This window comes from Falco cherrug, chromosome 4 (assembly GCF_023634085.1).
Source record: "Falco cherrug isolate bFalChe1 chromosome 4, bFalChe1.pri, whole genome shotgun sequence".
Taxonomy (NCBI): Eukaryota; Metazoa; Chordata; class Aves; order Falconiformes; family Falconidae; genus Falco; species Falco cherrug.
In genome coordinates this window covers 7,819,829-7,836,099 of record NC_073700.1, presented here as the reverse complement: position 1 = coordinate 7,836,099, position 16,271 = coordinate 7,819,829, and the positions used below count along the sequence as shown (strand labels likewise).

General features: G+C 66.0%; 3 protein-coding genes across 5 annotated transcripts; 2 read left to right on the top strand and 1 right to left on the bottom strand.

Moving 5' to 3' along the window:
• Positions 1-492: 492 nt before the first annotated feature.
• HYAL3 (hyaluronidase 3) lies at positions 493-5,979 on the top strand. Its single transcript, XM_055709590.1, has 4 exons — positions 493-535; positions 4,236-5,165; positions 5,275-5,364; positions 5,530-5,979. The coding sequence occupies exons 2-4, from the start codon at positions 4,269-4,271 to the stop codon at positions 5,881-5,883; spliced, it is 1,341 nt and encodes a 446-aa protein (XP_055565565.1). The 5' UTR covers positions 493-535; positions 4,236-4,268; the 3' UTR covers positions 5,884-5,979.
• NAA80 (N-alpha-acetyltransferase 80, NatH catalytic subunit) lies at positions 546-3,127 on the top strand. Its single transcript, XM_055709592.1, is given in 4 exon segments — positions 546-1,248; positions 2,340-2,702; positions 2,705-2,952; positions 2,955-3,127. Coding segments are annotated over 4 exon segments (861 nt in total). The 5' UTR covers positions 546-1,112; the 3' UTR covers positions 3,069-3,127.
• Positions 5,980-8,534: 2,555 nt separating the features above from the next.
• IFRD2 (interferon related developmental regulator 2) lies at positions 8,535-12,609 on the bottom strand. 3 transcript variants are annotated; one of them, XM_055709952.1, is made up of 12 exons: positions 12,524-12,609; positions 12,103-12,219; positions 11,923-12,010; positions 11,666-11,790; positions 11,425-11,582; positions 11,142-11,192; positions 10,619-10,788; positions 10,401-10,506; positions 9,999-10,136; positions 9,724-9,852; positions 9,552-9,647; positions 8,535-9,407 (listed from the first exon to the last, which is right to left on the bottom strand). In XM_055709952.1, the coding sequence occupies exons 1-12, from the start codon at positions 12,549-12,551 to the stop codon at positions 9,327-9,329; spliced, it is 1,287 nt and encodes a 428-aa protein (XP_055565927.1). In that variant the 5' UTR covers positions 12,552-12,609; the 3' UTR covers positions 8,535-9,326. The 3 variants fall into 3 exon arrangements, with proteins under 3 accessions (XP_055565927.1, XP_055565929.1, XP_055565928.1); XM_055709954.1 differs by having other exon boundaries at positions 9,757-9,852; XM_055709953.1 differs by having other exon boundaries at positions 11,923-12,007.
• Between the last annotated feature and the right edge of the window lie 3,662 nt (positions 12,610-16,271).

Genomic DNA, 16,271 nt, shown 5'->3' with positions numbered 1-16,271 from the left:
TGTGGGGGTGTCACGGCCTGGGGTGGGCTGCCCCGGGGCTGGGCAGTCTCTGGAGGCTCTCAAACCCCGCCTGGCCGTGACCCTGAGCGGCCGGCTCCTGGGGGAGCTGCTTTCGCAGGGCCTTGGGCTGGATGGTCTCCAGAGGTCCCTGCCAGCCCGGACCAGTCTGATTCTGCCGCTCTGTGCGGAGGCGCGGGGCCGGCCCGCGGTGCTGAGGGGCGGTGGGGCCGCAGGGGCAGCGGGGTCGGGAAGGCGGTGGCGTGGGCTCTGAGGGGCCGGTGTGCGGGACAGCCGGGAGCGGGCAGCCCGGCGGGCAGCGGGAGGCGACGGGCCGGGGACTGAGCCGCCGCGGGCGCACGCCGCTCACGCTAACCCACGGCGACGCGCATGCGCACAACGTTGGGCGGCACCGCTACGGGACGGGCCCACAACGGCGCCGCAGCCTCCGACCGCCAGAGGGCGCAGCCGGGCCCGGCATGCAGCGGCGCCGGAAGGGAGTGCTCGGCGCGGCAGCGGCGGAGGGGCCGGCGGAGTGGTACGGCCGGGTCGGGGCCTGGGGGCGCGGGGAGCGGGACGGGGGGCGGTGATGGGTCAGCGATGGGTCACCGATAAGTCACTGGTGAGGCAGCGATGGGGTCAGTGACGGGTCCGTGGTCGGGACAGTGACAGGTTCACGGATAGGTCACTGATGGGGTCAGCAATAGGGTCAACGATGGGTCCATGATGGGTCCAGCGATGGGTCACTGATGGGGTCTGCAGTGGGGCCAGCAATGGGGTCAGCGATGGGTCTGTGATGGGGTCAGCGATGGGGTCAGCTATGGGTCACTGATGGGTCACTGATGGGGTCCATGATGAGTCCATGATGGACTCAGTGATGGGGTCCACGATGGGGTCAGTGATGGGTCTGTGAGGAGGACAGCAACAGGGCAGTGATGGGGTCCGTGATGGGGCCATTGATGGATCAGTGATGGGAACAGTGATGGAGCAGCGATAGGGTGGGGGCCATGTATTGAGGAGGTGCAGCCATGGGTGGTCCACGCACCATGTGCAGGTGTAGGCAGGGCCAGGTGCCCTGTGCCAGGGTGCAGTCTGGTTTGGGGTGCTGAGGGCAGATGGGGCCCTGGACAGACGTGTCATTCACATTGGGGAAGCAGAACCAGGGGCTGTGGTTGGCCTTGAGCCTGGGCTGCTTCCTGCCACGCTGCTGCACAGGCACCGAGGGCGCGGGAGCCGGCAGCAGCAGGCAGGGTGAGTGTGAGCAGGGTGAGCACAGGGCAGAGTGAAGGTGGACAGGCTGAGAGGCGGGCTGGGTGGGTGCAGGCAGGGTGAGCAGCAGGCAGGGTGGGCAGCCCTGTGTCCCTGGACAGGAGCTGGAGAGGGACAGGCTTGGGGAGGAACTGGGCACTGGGGTGACCAAAGCTTGGCAAGGCACCGCAGGCAGAAGCAGCAGGAGGGCAGGCATGAGCAGGGCTTCCCACAGTATTTGGGGCACCCAGAGTGCAGAGGGATGCTGGTGGGGTTCTGGTGTGGGTTTGCTGGGGAGATGGAAGGAAACGTATCACCCACCTGGGGTGCTGATGGGGCCTTGGGGTGCTGCCTGGCCTCCAAAGGGGGGGAGTGCAGTCTGGGCTGGGAGCCAGGGGTCTTAGAGCTAGGGGGGTGACTTTGGGGACACCCTGAAGGGTGCAGGGGCAGGGCAAAGCCAGGCCCTCCCCACCCTTCAGAGGGGGAAGCAGGGCAGTTTGCTCAACCCCAGTTAGTAAGCTGGCATGCTAGTTCCTCCTGCCCTCTGCCTGTGGCTTTTCCTCTGCAAGAGGAAGAGCCGCTGGGCTGCAAAAGGGGGTCCCTGCTGCACACCGCTTGTGGTAAGGGGTTCCTCACCCCTCAGAGGCTGTCAGGGCCACCCTGAGCCTCCACACAGGTGCAGTATGGTTGGGGTCTGCTCAGTTCCATGGTGCTGTAGCCCTCTCTTGCCAGCTGGGGTCACGTGTGATGATCTGGCTGGTCTCCAGTGGGTGCCCAGGAGGCAGGAACTGGTGGCAGGGCTGGGAAGGGGCAAGGCCAGCCTTGTGCCTCCTACCCCTGCCCCTCTGCTGGCTTGGTGGTGGCAGATCTGCCTGCAGGGCTTATGGCACAGGTGCCTGGAGCTGGCACCATGTGCCACTTCCCCACCGCAGTGCTGTCATTCAACTTTTGGACCCGCCGCCAACCCCCACGAACCCATCCGGCCACGCTGCTGGGGAGCTGCGCCTGTGCTGGGGCTGGTGCTGGGCTGTGAGGGGGACACATGGTCTGTCCCCCGCTGCCTCTAAGCTGTGGCCTGCTTGGTCTCCCATCAGTGAGAAGAATGGGCTCCATGTCGGAGGAGCTCAGCCTGGTCCCCCTGCACCAGAGGCCAGAGCTGCTGGAGGCCTGCGCCAAGCTCCTGGGCGAGGAGTGGGGGAAGAGCCGGGCGTCGCGGCTCCACATGCTCCAGCGGTCCTCGGACACCTTCCCCACCTGCCTGCTGCTGCTGCGGAGCCAGGGACGTGCAGAGGCCCCTGCCACCCAGGAGGGGCCCTGCCAGCTCGTGGGCCATGTCCGGCTCTCCCGTGTGGCTGGCCGTCCTCACGACCTCTTCGTGGAGAGCGTGGTGGTGGCCCGGGCGCTGCGGGGCCAGGGCTATGGACGGCAGCTGATGGAAGCCACTGAGCGGTGGGCCCAGGCCGAGGCTTTTGCTGCCTGCACCTCACCACCCACGACAAGCAGCATTTCTACGCTCACCTGGGTTTTGTCCTGGGCGAGCCAGTGCAGAGCGTGGCCTTCCTCAGCCCTGCCATACCCACTGCAGTGCTGCGGCTCTTCTCTGCCCCTCCTGGTGCTGCCACTGCCACCACCGCTAGGCCAAGGGTGCCCTCTGGCCCCCTGTCTCCCTGCCAAACCCCTGCCACCCCCCCACCGCCCCCACCACCACGACCGTGGTTTGGGCGAGGGGAGTCCTGGCTGAGAACAGCAGGCAGAGCCTCCTGGAGACCCCCCACCGTGATGCCAAAGGGCTGCCCATCTTCTGGATGAAGAAGGACATCTGAGGGGCTGAGGCCCTGAGCCAGTGATTAAAAGCAGTGCAGGCGGGAGCTGCCTGCCCCGGCACTGCCTGCCTGCCTGCCATTCTTTGGGGCTGGCAACAGCTCCCCCAGCCTCCCTGGTTTGTGCTGGCCCCACGCATGGGGGCTGGCAGGGAGGTGGTCCTCACACCCACTGGCTCTGCTCCTGCCCAGCCCCTAGGTCGCCCAGCTGGGGCCCTGGGACCACCAGTATGGCAGGGAGCCAGGCCCACTCCAGGCTCTGGGGTTGGGACTGGTCCCAGGAGTGCCACCCAGTCCCACCAGTGTCTGCTTCACCCAGGGGACTCGCTGTGGGGCAGCTGGGGCTGATGACATGCTGTGGCTGCTGCTCTCCCCACAGAGCAGCCTGGGGAAACTGAGGCACATGATGGCAGGAGAGGCAGTAAAGCAGCATGGGCTGCCTGCACTGGGCACCCCTGCACTGGGCTGCGAGGGGGGCAGGCAGCCAGGCCCCCCCCGAGGCAGCTGGCAGCAGCAAGGGCTGGAAGCACAGTAGTGGGAGCGGGAAGGTCAGGGAGAGTGGCTGAGCCCTGCACAGGGGATTAGCGCTGTTCTTGCTGTGTCACGAGGCTCCCAAGCCCATCCCCTGCCTAATCCCCTCACCCCAGGTGGCCAGCCAGCACCGGGCAGGGGGGACAGGGCTGCCTGCTGCAGCAGCTCTCGGGGGGGGGGGGGGGGGGGGGGGGGGGGGGGGGGCAGGGGCGGGGGGGGGCTCAGTCCCTCAGCAGGGCACCTGGGCTGGCCAGGCCCTACTACGAAATGGGGAAGAGGGGGGTCACAGTGCCCCTGCTATGGGCAGGGCTGGTAGCCAGCAGGGAAACTGAAGCACCGGGGTCAGTGGCTTGCAGTGCCACACCAGTGCCATGCCATGGCTGTGGTGGTGCAGGCAGGGGTGCTGGACACCAGGGCGCAGCAGGCAGAGGTGCCCGCTGGCAGCGCTGAGGAAGGATGTATCAAACACCCAAGTCTGCTGAGTCCCATGGGATTTTGGGGTGGGCAGCATGTACTGGTGGGGCACCCCAGCCCTAGTGGCTAATCCTAGCCCACCACGTGCCATGGTGGCAGTGCCAGTGCAGCTGGGGTGCCCGCTGCACCCTGCTGCCACATCCCCCTGCTCTCCTTTCCCTGCAGGGTGCCGGCCCCGCAAGCAGCCAGCAACACAGGATGGTGCTGGCGATGGTGCTGCGGGCCTGCCTGGTGCTGGGCATGGCTGTCGGGGAGAGCCCGGCACCAGAGCCCCTGGTGGGCGGGCAGCCCTTCGCCGTGGTGTGGAACATCCCCACCAGCCGCTGCCAGAACCGCTTCGGCCTGGGGCTGCCCCTTGGCGACTATGGCATTGTGGAGAACCGGGATGGCCACTTCACCGGCCAGAACATCACCATCTTCTACAAGAACAAGTTTGGGCTGTACCCCTACTTGTCCCAGCAGGGTGTCCCCCACAATGGAGGCATCCCCCAGCGGGTCCCCCTCGGCGCCCACCTCACTAGGGCAGCTGAGGACATTCGCCGCATCCTGCGCCCTGCTTTCCGTGGCCTGGCCGTGGTGGACTGGGAGGAGTGGAGGCCTCTCTGGGCCCAAAACTGGGGGGCCAAGCGGATCTACCGGGCGGCCTCAGAGCAATGGGTGCAGGACCAGCACGGCCTCCTGCCAGCGCAGCAGCGGCTCCAGCTGGCCCGCTGGGAGTTTGAGCAGGCAGCGCAGGCTGTGATGGAGGAGACACTTCTGCTGGGCCAGACCCTGTGTCCAGGGGGGCTCTGGGGTTTCTACCGCTTCCCTGACTGCCTCAACAGCAACTGGGCCAAGGAGGCCAACTACACCGGGCAGTGCCAGCCAGCAGAGGTGCAGCACAACAACCGCCTTGGCTGGCTCTGGGCCACCTCAGCTGCCCTCTACCCCAGCATCTACCTGCCACCAGCGCTGCCGTCTGCCCTGCGCCACCGCTATGTGCACCACCGGCTGCGCGAAGCCCTGCGCGTGGCCACCTTCAGGGCCAACAGCCCCCCGCCCGTGATTGCCTACTCCCGCCTCTCCTTCCGCCGCTCACACAGATTCCTGGAGCTGGTAAGCACTGCACAGCCAGGGCTGGCAGCTAGTGTGCTGGGGGTCCTGCTCAGCACTGGGATGCAGCCTGTGCCCCCCCAGCCCGGTCACACCTCTCTCTACCTGGCAGGCTGACCTGGTGCACACCATCGGGGAGAGTGCAGCGCTGGGTGCAGCTGGACTCGTGCTCTGGGGAGACATGTCGTACTCCCACTCGGCTGTGAGTATGGCCCCTTGCTGCACCACAGCCAGCATATGGTCGGCAGCAGGAGATGGCGTGGGCATGGGATCTATGGGATTGCCATGTCCCCTGTGCCCACCGGGGAGGGGTGGCCAGAGGGACCCCAGTGCTGGGGCGGGTTCTCACTGGTGCTTGCTCCCCCAGGAAAGCTGTGCCAGCCTGCACCACTACCTCACATCCACCCTGGGTCCCTACGTGGCCAATGTGACAGCAGCAGCCCAGGAGTGCAGCTATGTGCAGTGCCATGGCCACGGGCGCTGCGTGCGCCGGCAGCCCCACGACCTGAGCAGCCTCCTGCACCTTGGCCCTGGTGCCAGCCCACCAGGCTCCTTCCGCTGCCACTGCTACCGTGGCTGGGCCGGCAAGGACTGTGCCCGGCGAGTCAAGCCCAGCCCTGTCTCCTCCTGCCTGGTGCCCACCCGTGCTCACAGCCTCTGCAGGCACAACAACCTCCCACCCTCTGACACCTGCCTACCACGGGACACATGGGGCTGGTGACCATGACCGGGGACCGTGGCAGTCCCCTACCCCAGCAGCACTGCTGTCTGGCACTTTCTATAGTCCCATTAACTTAAATAAATCCTCGTGACACAGCTGGTATGGTCCTTGTGGGTGAAGCTGGGGGGCTCCGTGATGCCCCCAAGCTGAGTGTAATTGCCGTTGCTGCCGAGAGGCAGCAGCCACATCAGCTAGGCTCTGGATGGGCCCACCAGTGCCTCGGTTTCCCTGCACAGGCTTTTACCCTGATTCCACAGTGAGCTGGAAGCCCCTTTTGTGGAGGCAGGGGGCACCCCCACAGGCTGCTCTCCCTTTGCCATGCTGGCACCATGCTGCTGGCAGCCCTGACTGCGCCAACCGCGCCCCCCTCCCCACAGCTATTTTTAATCCCCCCCAACCGTGTTTCTCACTGTCCTATTTTAAGCAGTGCAGTTGGTGCACCAGGAGCCCTGTGCCCGGCTCCCAGGGGCCCCGCACCACCTCGCTGCCTACTCACGCTGCCTGGGCACGGGGCACAGGGAGCCATGCCCAGGGAGGCTGGAGAAGGTAGGCTAGGGAGCAGGCTGGGGGCTGGCGGGGGCCCTGGCACCCCGGAGGGGACCGGGTGGCATGGGGCTATGGGGTTGGGGTGGAAATAGTGGCCAAATGCTGCCCTCCACTGCAGGGGCTGCAGGCAGAGATACCTGCCCAGGAAAGGAGGGGGTCCTGGAGGGCTGCAGGTTTTGGGGAGGGGGCAAGCAGCTGGCTGGCACAGCCCCCCCACACCAAGTCTATGTGACTAGCCATGCCCCCAGTCAGCGGGAGTGGATACAGGGGTGATGGGGGTACCCATGGGCCAGCCTTCAGCCAAAGGCAGGGGTCTGGGGAGGGTCTGGGGGGACTCCAGAGACACTAGCTGAGGCCCCCGAGCCCCACCACCCGCCAACCCCACGGCAGCATGCACCACCCCTCCAGCAGCAGCACGGCGCCACACTGCCCTGCGACATGCCACTGACCCCGAGAGGGATCAGGAGCGGGCACAGTGCCACCCTGCCTTGTTCCACCACAGGCACAGCACCTGGGCCCTTCCCACTGCTCAAAAATGCAGAAACACCCAGAAAAAAATCCTTTCCCTCTACTCTAGTGTAGGCATGCTTGCTTCCCAAGACAGTGCTGGAGCTATGCCTGCTTCCAGAAAGCCCCCTCGCTCCGAGAGAAGCACACGCTCACCTGGGCAGGGGGCACCAGGGACCCCTGGCACAGCACACACCCCACATCTCCATCCCTGCACCCCTAAGTGGCACATGAGCAGCGCCCACGGGGCAAGCCAAGCCACGCCGCAGGCTGGAGCTGGCACTGCCCTTCCCACCAGCTCCCAGCTGGCCCAGGGGAGCCCCAGCCTGCCCCACAGTGCCTGGGCTACCCGGGCCGGGGAGGGCGGGGGTGGCACGTTCCTGCCCCCAAGCCAGGGCCAGATTCCAGCCCCACTAACAAGGCTCTGGGACTGTGGCCACCAGGCACCTGCTAACTGCTCTGATGACAGCACTGGGGCTGGGGGACACAGCCAGCTACTGCCCGGCCACAGGGCTGCGCTAAGGGAATACTGGCGTTGGCTGCCAACCCCGGCACAGCACCAGGCTGGTGTCACAGCCGGGGTCACCTCCAGGAGGGGTCTGGTCCCCTCGGGGGTGCCCAGGGCAAGCAGGGGCTGCGGCCAAGGCCCACACTCACCCTCTGTCTCCACTCCCAGCAGACAGCATGGGAAGGGCCGAGGGTGCTGCACCGGCAGAGCCTGGGGACCCTGAGGGCAGCGAGCCTGGAGCCGTCAGCCTGCGCCCTGTGGAGTCCATCAGCGACCTGTACTGGGCCTCGGGCGGGCAGAAGGGTGCCGAGGGTGAGAGCAGGGTGGGGGTCCTGTGCCAGCCCCGGCCGTGCAGGTGGCTGGGCTCTGACTTCTTCTCTCCCCTGCGCGCAGGCAATGGCCCAGCTCCCTCCAGCAGCCTGCGTCGGCCACCGCCTCGCCCTACGCTCCCCGGCCCCCTGCCGCTCCTGCCCACCCTGCGCCCCATGCCTGCTACCAGCCCCTGCCCCTGCCTCGGCCCCAGCCACCCCCTGCTCCTGGCCCTGCTGGGGCTCCTGGCACTGGCAAGCCTGGTCCTGGCCACACTGGCCATCTACCTGAGTGGTATGTGGCACTTGGGGGGGGGGGGGGGCGGGGGGGCGCAGTGGGGACTGTGGGAGGGCAAGGCTGCCCATTCCCAGCACATCCCCATCCTCTCTCCACAGTCCTGCAGAACCAGTCGGTGCGGGCACTGGCCCAGTGGCTGGAGAGCCAGGAGGACGCCGTGCATCAGCTTCGAGCAGCCAGCAGGCAGCTCTGGGCTCGCCTCAATGCCAGCACCGAGCCCAGTGGGCACCGCTGAGCTGCTCCTGGCCCCACCACAGGCACCGAGCCACCACGGGAAGGGGCACTGAAGAGCGGGAGGGAGGGGCGGGCAGCCCTACCACCATCCCCATCTCGCTCAGACCTGGCAGCATCACCCCACAGGGTGCAGGGTGTGGCAGGGGCTATCCTGACCCCTACCCCAGGCTGCAAGAGAAAGGGACAGGGCTGCAAGGACTGGCACCCGCCCCAGCGACAGCTGCTCCTGTTAACAAGGCAGACGGCACCCTCCAATTAGCCTTTTAATTACCTCCTGTAATCAAAGTCTTACAAAATCACCGCCATAGACACATTCCCGGGGTAACGGACACTCCCAGCTGGCATGGCCTCATGCCCACCCAGGCAGCAGCCCCCGAGGCTGCACAGGCAGCACCAGAACTTGCTCACCATGTCACCCCCTGTAATTAATTTCCCACAAGAGAACTATTTCACACAAAGCATTTGGCTGGAAAAGGGCTCAGAGCAGGCAACTGGCAGGGCTGGGCAGAGCTCCACAGAGCCTGCCACCCCATGCCACTCTGCCACCACCCCCAAGTGCCAGGGCAGCTGCAGAAGCAGCGGTTGTGCCCACCATGGCAGAGCAGAGCACTCCTGTTGCAGGCACAGATACCAGGGCCTGCTGCCTGACAGCCCTGCACGGCTCTGCCCTCCCACCCCACCCTTCAGGCTGTGCCAGGCCACCCCCGTGCCCCCGTGGGACTAAGGAGGGGGAACACAAGCCCAGCCTCTGAAAGGGGCTGTAGGAGCCCTGCGAGACCCCTTCCTGCCATGCCACGCAGAGCCCCAGCTGCAGAGCAGGCACACAGCAGCACCCCACCACCTCCCCCCCATGCTCTTCTTTTATCCTTCTTTTTTTTTTTTGGTTAAAAAAATAAAAGAGGGGGCAACCCCCGGTAGGGCAGCTCCAGGCATTAAATACTCTGCTGTACATGAATAAAAGCCCAAGGGCTAGGGGCACCTGCCCCTCACAGTGCTGGGTCTGCAGTCCAGGTGGGCTGGGGGCTCTGCCCCCTTCTGCCCATCACAGCACATCTGCCCGCTTGTCCCGCACCCGGCTCCGGGCTTTCGTACGGGCTTTGAAGGCAGCTGAATTGTAGAGGTGCTGGGAGGGGAGGGAAGGAGAGATGGGTTAGGGGAGCCCCTCTGCCCACCTCTCCACCAGTGTTCACCACACTCAGGTGCTTGGCTGGAGCTCATGGCAGCACAGGAGGGGACTGAGAGCACAAATCTGGGTGGTGGCACCCACCTTCTCAAAGCGAGACACCTTGCTGGCTTTCAGAGTGGCTGCATCCAGCACCAAGGGAGGCCCGAGGCTGAAGATCTCCCGTAGCAGCTCATTGTTCTGTGGAAGCAGGGGCCCATCAGCATCCCTGCCAGCGCTGGCCTGACACCTCCCAGCGCAGTTGCCCAGCCCCTACCTGGAGGTGGTGGCGGATGCCAGAGCCCAGCACCTCTTTAAAGGCTTGGTAGGTCCGCTGGCGTGCCCAGCTGTCCAGGCACATGCACTCCAGGCCAAATCGGATGGTCTCCTCCTGGTACTCCCCGCTCTGAGCGGAGAGAGGGGCATCAGCAATAAGCTGGGCACCAGCCCTGTGCGTCCCTCAGCTCTCAGCAGAGACAAATCACCAGGCAGCTGGGCAGCAGCCGCACAGCCAAGGCCTTGGCAGGGAAGGGCACTGACAGCCTCCAGTACCTCGATGAAGCGCAGGATGTCCCGGAAGATGGACCGCTGCTTCCGTCGGTCCGTCTTGGCTCGGTACTTGTTGCTCTCAGTAGCCAGGACCTTGAGCTGGGCACGCAGGAACTCTGTATCTCGGTGGCACAAGTCCTCCTGCCAAAAAAAAACACCCAGTGGGGCATGGAGGGGATGCAGCTCCAGGCACTGCCTACCACCACCATTGCCAAGAGAGGACAGGGGGATCCCTGGGGCCAGTCCCTCTGCCTGGGCACCTGCTGGTGACACCAGCCTGGAGTGTCCCAATGCCATCAGTGCCAGCTCAGCCATGGCATGGACAGGGTGCCAGTGCCAGCAGCTCCCTGCCACTCTGCTGCCTGCCCACCCGATGCCTTCTGCTGCCGCAGAGCCCCGCCATACCTCCACATCCTGGGCCAGCTCGAAGACCAGCGCAATGGTTTCCCCAGCCAGGATGCGCAGCGCAACACTGCTGCTGGACAGCAGCGGGGGCAGCTTCAGCCAGCAACTGGGACAGGAAGGCAGAAGGGCAGTCAGAGGGGCCAGGTGCCACCCCCGAGGCTGCACCCTCTGCAGCTGGCTGCCCCATGCCAGCCCCAACACCCCCACACCTTACTCACTTGTCCAAGATGCTCTTAATATGGGAGGGAGGGCAGATGGTGAGGAGCAGGGACCATGATTGGAGCGCACTGCAGTGCAGAGGGCCATGCTGAGCAGGCACCGAGCCCCCCTCACCTGCACTGAGGGGGCTGAAGATGCCCTCCAAGCAGGACAGGCATGAGACCAGGTCCTGGAGGGGGAAAATTCACCTGTGAGACTACAATTGCCAGAAGATGCCATGGTGAAGCCATGCATTGGGGACCAAAAGGGACTCACCCTGCCCAGGGACACCAGAAGCTCCCCAAGGCAGGAGAGGCTCTCCTCCACCCAGGACAACCCCCCCCCCCCCTCTGTGAGGAGTGCTTCCCCTCCCCCCAGCTCAGCTCCATGCTGCCCAAGGAGCCTGGGCTGTCACTGATGTCCTCATGCCCCTTCCCCAGCTCAGCTCCAAGCTGCTATGGCATGGTGGGCTGATGGCAGGTGGCACAACAGCCCCCAGGGTGCCCTCTGGTAGGGGTAAGGACAACACCCAGACGCAGTTACCTCAAGGTCAGCAGCTGCAATGTAGCAACACATGCCCAGCGCTGTGGCACACTGGTGAGAAACATGGGGAAAAGGCAGTCAGAGGAGGCAGTACCAGGCCAAACTGAGCACCCAGCCAAGGGGAAGCAGGGTTGGGGTGTCCCTGCTTTATGTCACTGGTCCCCACAGCACCCAATCCTGCCACACTCCCATGACTACAGGGCCCCCCCCCAAAGGCATCGCCTGGGCTCTCCCCACTGCTGATGTACCCGCCACGGCCAGGAGGAAAGGGGCTGGGCCTTACGCTCTGCCGGGCGCCGGGGCTGGCCATGCTGTCTGTCAGGACACTGACAAGCAGGGGCTTCAGGCTGCAAAAAACCTCTTCACCCTCCGAGCCAGAGCCCATCTGGAGGCAGAGGAGGGTGAGGACTGTGCCTGCCAGCGCCTGTTCCTCCCCTTTACCTGCAGGCAACACAAGAGACCTCCCTCAGACACTAGTCATCAGCCCCACCATCCATAGCCCCAGCACCTGCCTGCACCCTGACCTTTCTTGAGACACTTCTCCAGGGAGTCAGTGAGCATGAGGCGGCGCTCCAGCAGGAACTCAGAGAGGATTCTGGAGGACAAGGCCAGGTGGAGGCTCTGCAGTGCCGCCTGTCGTGTCTTGGCGCTGCAAGAGGCCACAGGAGGTCACAGGGTGGGGTGGCCTGGGACGGGGCACATCCCTGCCCCTGGCTGGCAGCGCCAGCAGGGACGGGCAGTGTGCCAGGCATGCCCACGGCAGGTGACAGCCACTCCTCACCTCTTGTCCAGGAGGTTGTCCATGTGCTCCTTCAGCCTGTCCTCTGCAACCTCCTCCTGGCCTTGCTCACCCAACACCTCACTCCCTGCTGGGGCAGCACACACGTCACGGAGGCGCCCCTGTGCAAAGGCCCACGGGCAGGGGACACAGCACCCACGCGGGGCCATCCCCGGGGCTCACCTGCAGCCTCCTCGGCAGGGCTGGCCCCCTCGCTGGCGCTGCTGCAGTGGCTCAGCACCTCGCTGCCGGCCTCCTCCTCACTGGCGGGCGAGCCTGCCCGGGCGCTGCCGGGGCCACCTGCGCGGGCGTTGGGGACAGGTCACTGTCAGCCCGTCCCCGGCCGTACGGGAGCGGCCGCCGAGGCAGAGGCCGGGGCCCGTGGGGCCCACGGGGCCTACGCAGGCCCCCGCGCCCCGCTGCCGGGAGGGAGGGCAGGGCATGGCAGGGCATGGCAGGGCACGGAGACCCAGCCCGGCGGTCCCCCGGGCTCCGTGGCCTCGTCCCGCCGCAGCGCGGCACCCCCCTTCGGACCCCGCCGGCCCCGCCACCCCCCGCGGTCCGCCGCCTTCCCATCCTGCACCGCGCCCGGACCCCCACTCACGGCGCGCGGCTCGGCGGGAGCGCGGCATGGCCGGCGCGCGCGGACTCCGCGCCCCTCCCCGGGCGGGAGGCCCCGCCCTCGAGCCCGCCCCCGGGCCCGCCCCGCCCCGCGGCCCCCTGGGACCGCGCACCGCCCCCTGCGCATGTGCCCCGGCCGCGGCAGCTCCCGTCACGCACCGCGCGGGGGCGTTGGGCCCCGCCTGTGCCCCGGCCGCGGCTGCGGGCTCTGCGCGCCGGTACCGGTACCGGCTCCTGGCCCGGCTCCGTGCCCCGGCTCCGTGCCGCGGCTGCGGGCTCTGCGCGCCGGTACCGGTACCGGCTCCTGGCCCGGCTCCGTGGCCCGGCTCCGTGGCCTGGCTCCGTGCCGCGGCTGCGGGCTCTGCGCGCCGGTACCGGTACCGGCTCCTGGCCCGGCTCCGTGGCCCGGCTCCGTGGCCTGGCTCCGTGCCGCGGCTGCGGGCTCTGCGCGCCGGTACCGGTACCGGCTCCTGGCCCGGCTCCGTGCCCCGGCTCCGTGCCGCGGCTGCGGGCTCTGCGCGCCGGTACCGGCTCCTGGCCCGGCTCCGTGCCCCGGCTCCGTGCCCCGGCCGCGGCTGCGGGCTCTGCGCCCCGGTACCGGTACCAGCCCTGACTCCATGCCCCGGCTGCAGGTCCTGTGCCCTGGCCCCGGCTCCGTGCCTCGGCCCTGGGCCCCGGCCCTGGCTCCATGCCCCAGCCCTGTGCCCCATCACTGGCAACGGCTGCAGGCCCTGTGCCCCAGCACCGACACTGGCTCCATGCTCCGGCCCCAGCACCAGCCACAGCTGCAGGCCCTGTGCCCCGGCTCTGTGCCCCAGCCCTGTACCCCAGCCCTGCCCTTCTGCCCATATCTGTGTCTAGGTATCTCTTGCCCCCGGCCATGTCCCTGCTCCTGCCCATATCCCTGCCTTGCCTGTCTCTAAATCTGCACCCGTGTCCCTCTCCTGTCGCTATTTCCACCCCTGGCCCATCACTATCCCACCTCCATCCCTTCTTCTACCCCTGTCCCTGCCTGCATCTTATTAGGAAAATCTCATTCCCTGACTATTGTACCAATTAGTCTTTATAGTATTAAATTGTACGAACTTTCTTAAGATACGTATTTTTTATATATGTATATCATATATAATACAATTTACATTGTATACTGCATAGTTATGGTTTGATGGTCATGGCTATGGGACCCCAGCTCCTTGCAAGGAGGAAGAGGACAGCCCAGCACAAAGGATGAAGGCTACCACAGGGCTCTCAGGATAAGGCCAGCACCCCTGCCCCTCCAACACCTTCCTGGGACCCTCCTGTTACCTGGCCTCACAGGTAGTACCTGTAGTGAGACTGACTCCAGGGATACCTGGACAAGGAATTGCAGTGGCGTTGCAAAGCAGGTGTTGGGGGCAGGGGGGTGTAAATAGGAATTGATCAAACTGTGCTGTACCCCGACACTTGAAAGGTATGAGAGCAACATGTGAAACCACATTTGGGGTGACCCTATTTGGCTGGGACCTGCCACGGGCACGAATAGAGAATGACTCTGTCATTCTCATCTTGGCGTCCTGACCTCACTCCTTGGGCCACACAGGCCAGGTGTGAAATGCTTGTGACATCTGTCCCTGCCCACAGCCCTGCCTGTACCCCTGTACCTGCTGCTGGTCCTGTCTCTTCCTCTGTCCCTGCCCACATCCCTGCCCTTGTCTGTATCCATGCCCCTCTCTGCATACCTGCCCATATCCCTGCTTCTCTTCTTTTCCCTGCTCCTGCCTGTATCTCTGCTTCCATCCTTGTCCCTGCCCACACACCTGCTCCTGTCCCTGTTTCTGCTCCTGCCCATAACTGCCCAGATCCCTGCTGATATTCCTGCCCCTGCCTGTCTGTATTCCTGCCCTGGTTCCCTCCCCCATTGTCACCCTACACTAAGGGGACACCCATCGCTGCACCAGCCCATATCCCTGCCCTGGCCATGTTGAGGCTTCTGCCTGTATGTCTGCTTCTGTCCTTGTCCCTCCTCCTGCCTGTATCCCTGTCCCTGTGCTGCTGCTTTCCCTGTGCCAGCCACTGTTGCTGCCCCCAGCTCTGCCACTTCCCCTGTCCCTGCCTGTGCCCTTATGCCTGTCCCTGACCCTGACTGCACCCCACACCCATCCCCATCCTTACCCATGTCCCTGCCCTGTCCCTGTCCCCATCCTCCCCCTACCCGCTGCCTGTCTCCTGCCCATGTCCTGACCCCCTGCCCCAGCCTGCTCCTGCCCCTACTCCCTATCCCCCTTCTCTTCCCGTCCTTGCCTGCCCCTGCTCCTGCCCACTGCCCCTGCCTGTGGCCCCTGCCATGTCCCTCCAGCCTCCTGTCCCTGTCCACCCCTGCCCTGAGCTTCCAGGCCAGAGTTTCATGTTTTTGGCTCTTCCCTGTTTCCCGGGGAGACTCAGTGCCGGCGAGCGGGGCTGCCCGTGGGCACCCACTCCGCGGCACCCGGGCTGCCCACGGGACCGACAACCCCGCGCGGGGGATGGGAGGGCCGGGGAGGGCGGCAGAGCCGCGGTGGGGGCCACTTCGGTGGGGGCCATTTCACTTTCGTTTCCAGCCGGCTGAGGCAGAAACCGAAACCGGAGCAGAAACTGAAACTCCCGTTTCCCGGCTCCGGCGCTTAAGGCAGCGCGGGCAGCAGCGCCGTACCCGTACAGCCCGCTGCCTCCCGCGCCCGGGGGGGCACCAGCACCCCCTGTGCTGCTGGCACCGGCTGCCTCCCGCGGCCGGGGAGGTCAGCCAGACCCCCTGTGATGTTGGCACTGGCTGTGTCCCAATGCCAGCGGGGTCAGCAGGACTCCTAGTGATACTGGCACCAGCTGCATCCCACTGCTGTGGGTGGCAGCAGGACCCCCTGTGATGCTGGCACCAGCTGTGTCCCACTGCCAGGGTGGTCAGCAGGACCCCCGATGATACTGACACCGGCTGTGTCCCACTGCTGCGGGTGGCACCAGGACGCCTGGTGATGCTGGCACCAGCTGCGTCCCTCTGACAGGGCAGGTACCAGGACCTTTGGTGCTGTTGGCACCAGCCATGTCCCACTGCTGTGGGTGACACCAGGGCCCCCCTAAGTGGCACTGGCCATGTCTTGTTGCCTGAGGTGATACCAGAGCCACTGGTGACACTGGCACTGGCTGCATCTCATTGTCTGTAGTGATACCAGGGCCTCTGGTGATGCCAGCACCAGCTGTGCCCCATTGCCTAGGGTGACACCAGAGCCTCCAGTGGCACTGGCTGTGTGCCATAGTCTGTGGTGACACCAGGGCCTCTGCTGGCACTGCCAGTGGCCACATCCCATTGCCTGTGGTGGCAATGTGCCACCAGCCATGTCCCAGCACTGGCTGCACCCCAGCCCAGGCACTCGAGCTCCCGGCATGGGCACAGGCAGGCGCCGGTGGAGGCAGGGCACACCCAGCCCCCGTGGTGGGACACTGCCTCCGGTCAGCTGGGCACCCAGAGGATACCCTGTGCCACTTCGGACCCCCCGGGCCACGAGGTCCTGCGGCACCCCAGACCCACCAAGGTGTCAGTGCCGCCCCCCAGCTGGATGCCGGCTGATGGCGGTGCGGCGCTGCCCCTCCTGTCCCTTCCAGCCCCCGTGGCGATGGCACCGGGGAACCCGTGGGGAGGAGCCCCCCGGGAAGCCGAGGCCGGCGCCACCTTAACTTCCCGGCGGTGACGCCACAGAGGCGGCGGCCGGGGGAGGTTTAAA

What these genes read in the sequence shown, in the direction of transcription:
- HYAL3 (XM_055709590.1), top strand. Translation starts at nt 4,269, where the DNA reads ATGGTGCTGGCGATGGTGCTGCGGGCCTGCCTGGTGCTGGGCATGGCT. An exon ending in CACACAGATTCCTGGAGCTG is followed by an intron (nt 5,166 to 5,274) that starts GTAAGCACTGCA and finishes TCTACCTGGCAG; the next exon opens with GCTGACCTGGTGCACACCAT. An exon ending in TGTCGTACTCCCACTCGGCT is followed by an intron (nt 5,365 to 5,529) that starts GTGAGTATGGCC and finishes TTGCTCCCCCAG; the next exon opens with GAAAGCTGTGCCAGCCTGCA.
- IFRD2 (XM_055709952.1), bottom strand. Translation starts at nt 12,551, where the DNA reads ATGCCGCGCTCCCGCCGAGCCGCGCGCC. An exon ending in CTCCCGCCGAGCCGCGCGCC is followed by an intron (nt 12,220 to 12,523) that starts GTGAGTGGGGGT and finishes ACGCCCGCGCAG; the next exon opens with GTGGCCCCGGCAGCGCCCGG. An exon ending in AGGTGTCTCGCTTTGAGAAG is followed by an intron (nt 9,408 to 9,551) that starts GTGGGTGCCACC and finishes CTCCCCTCCCAG; the next exon opens with CACCTCTACAATTCAGCTGC.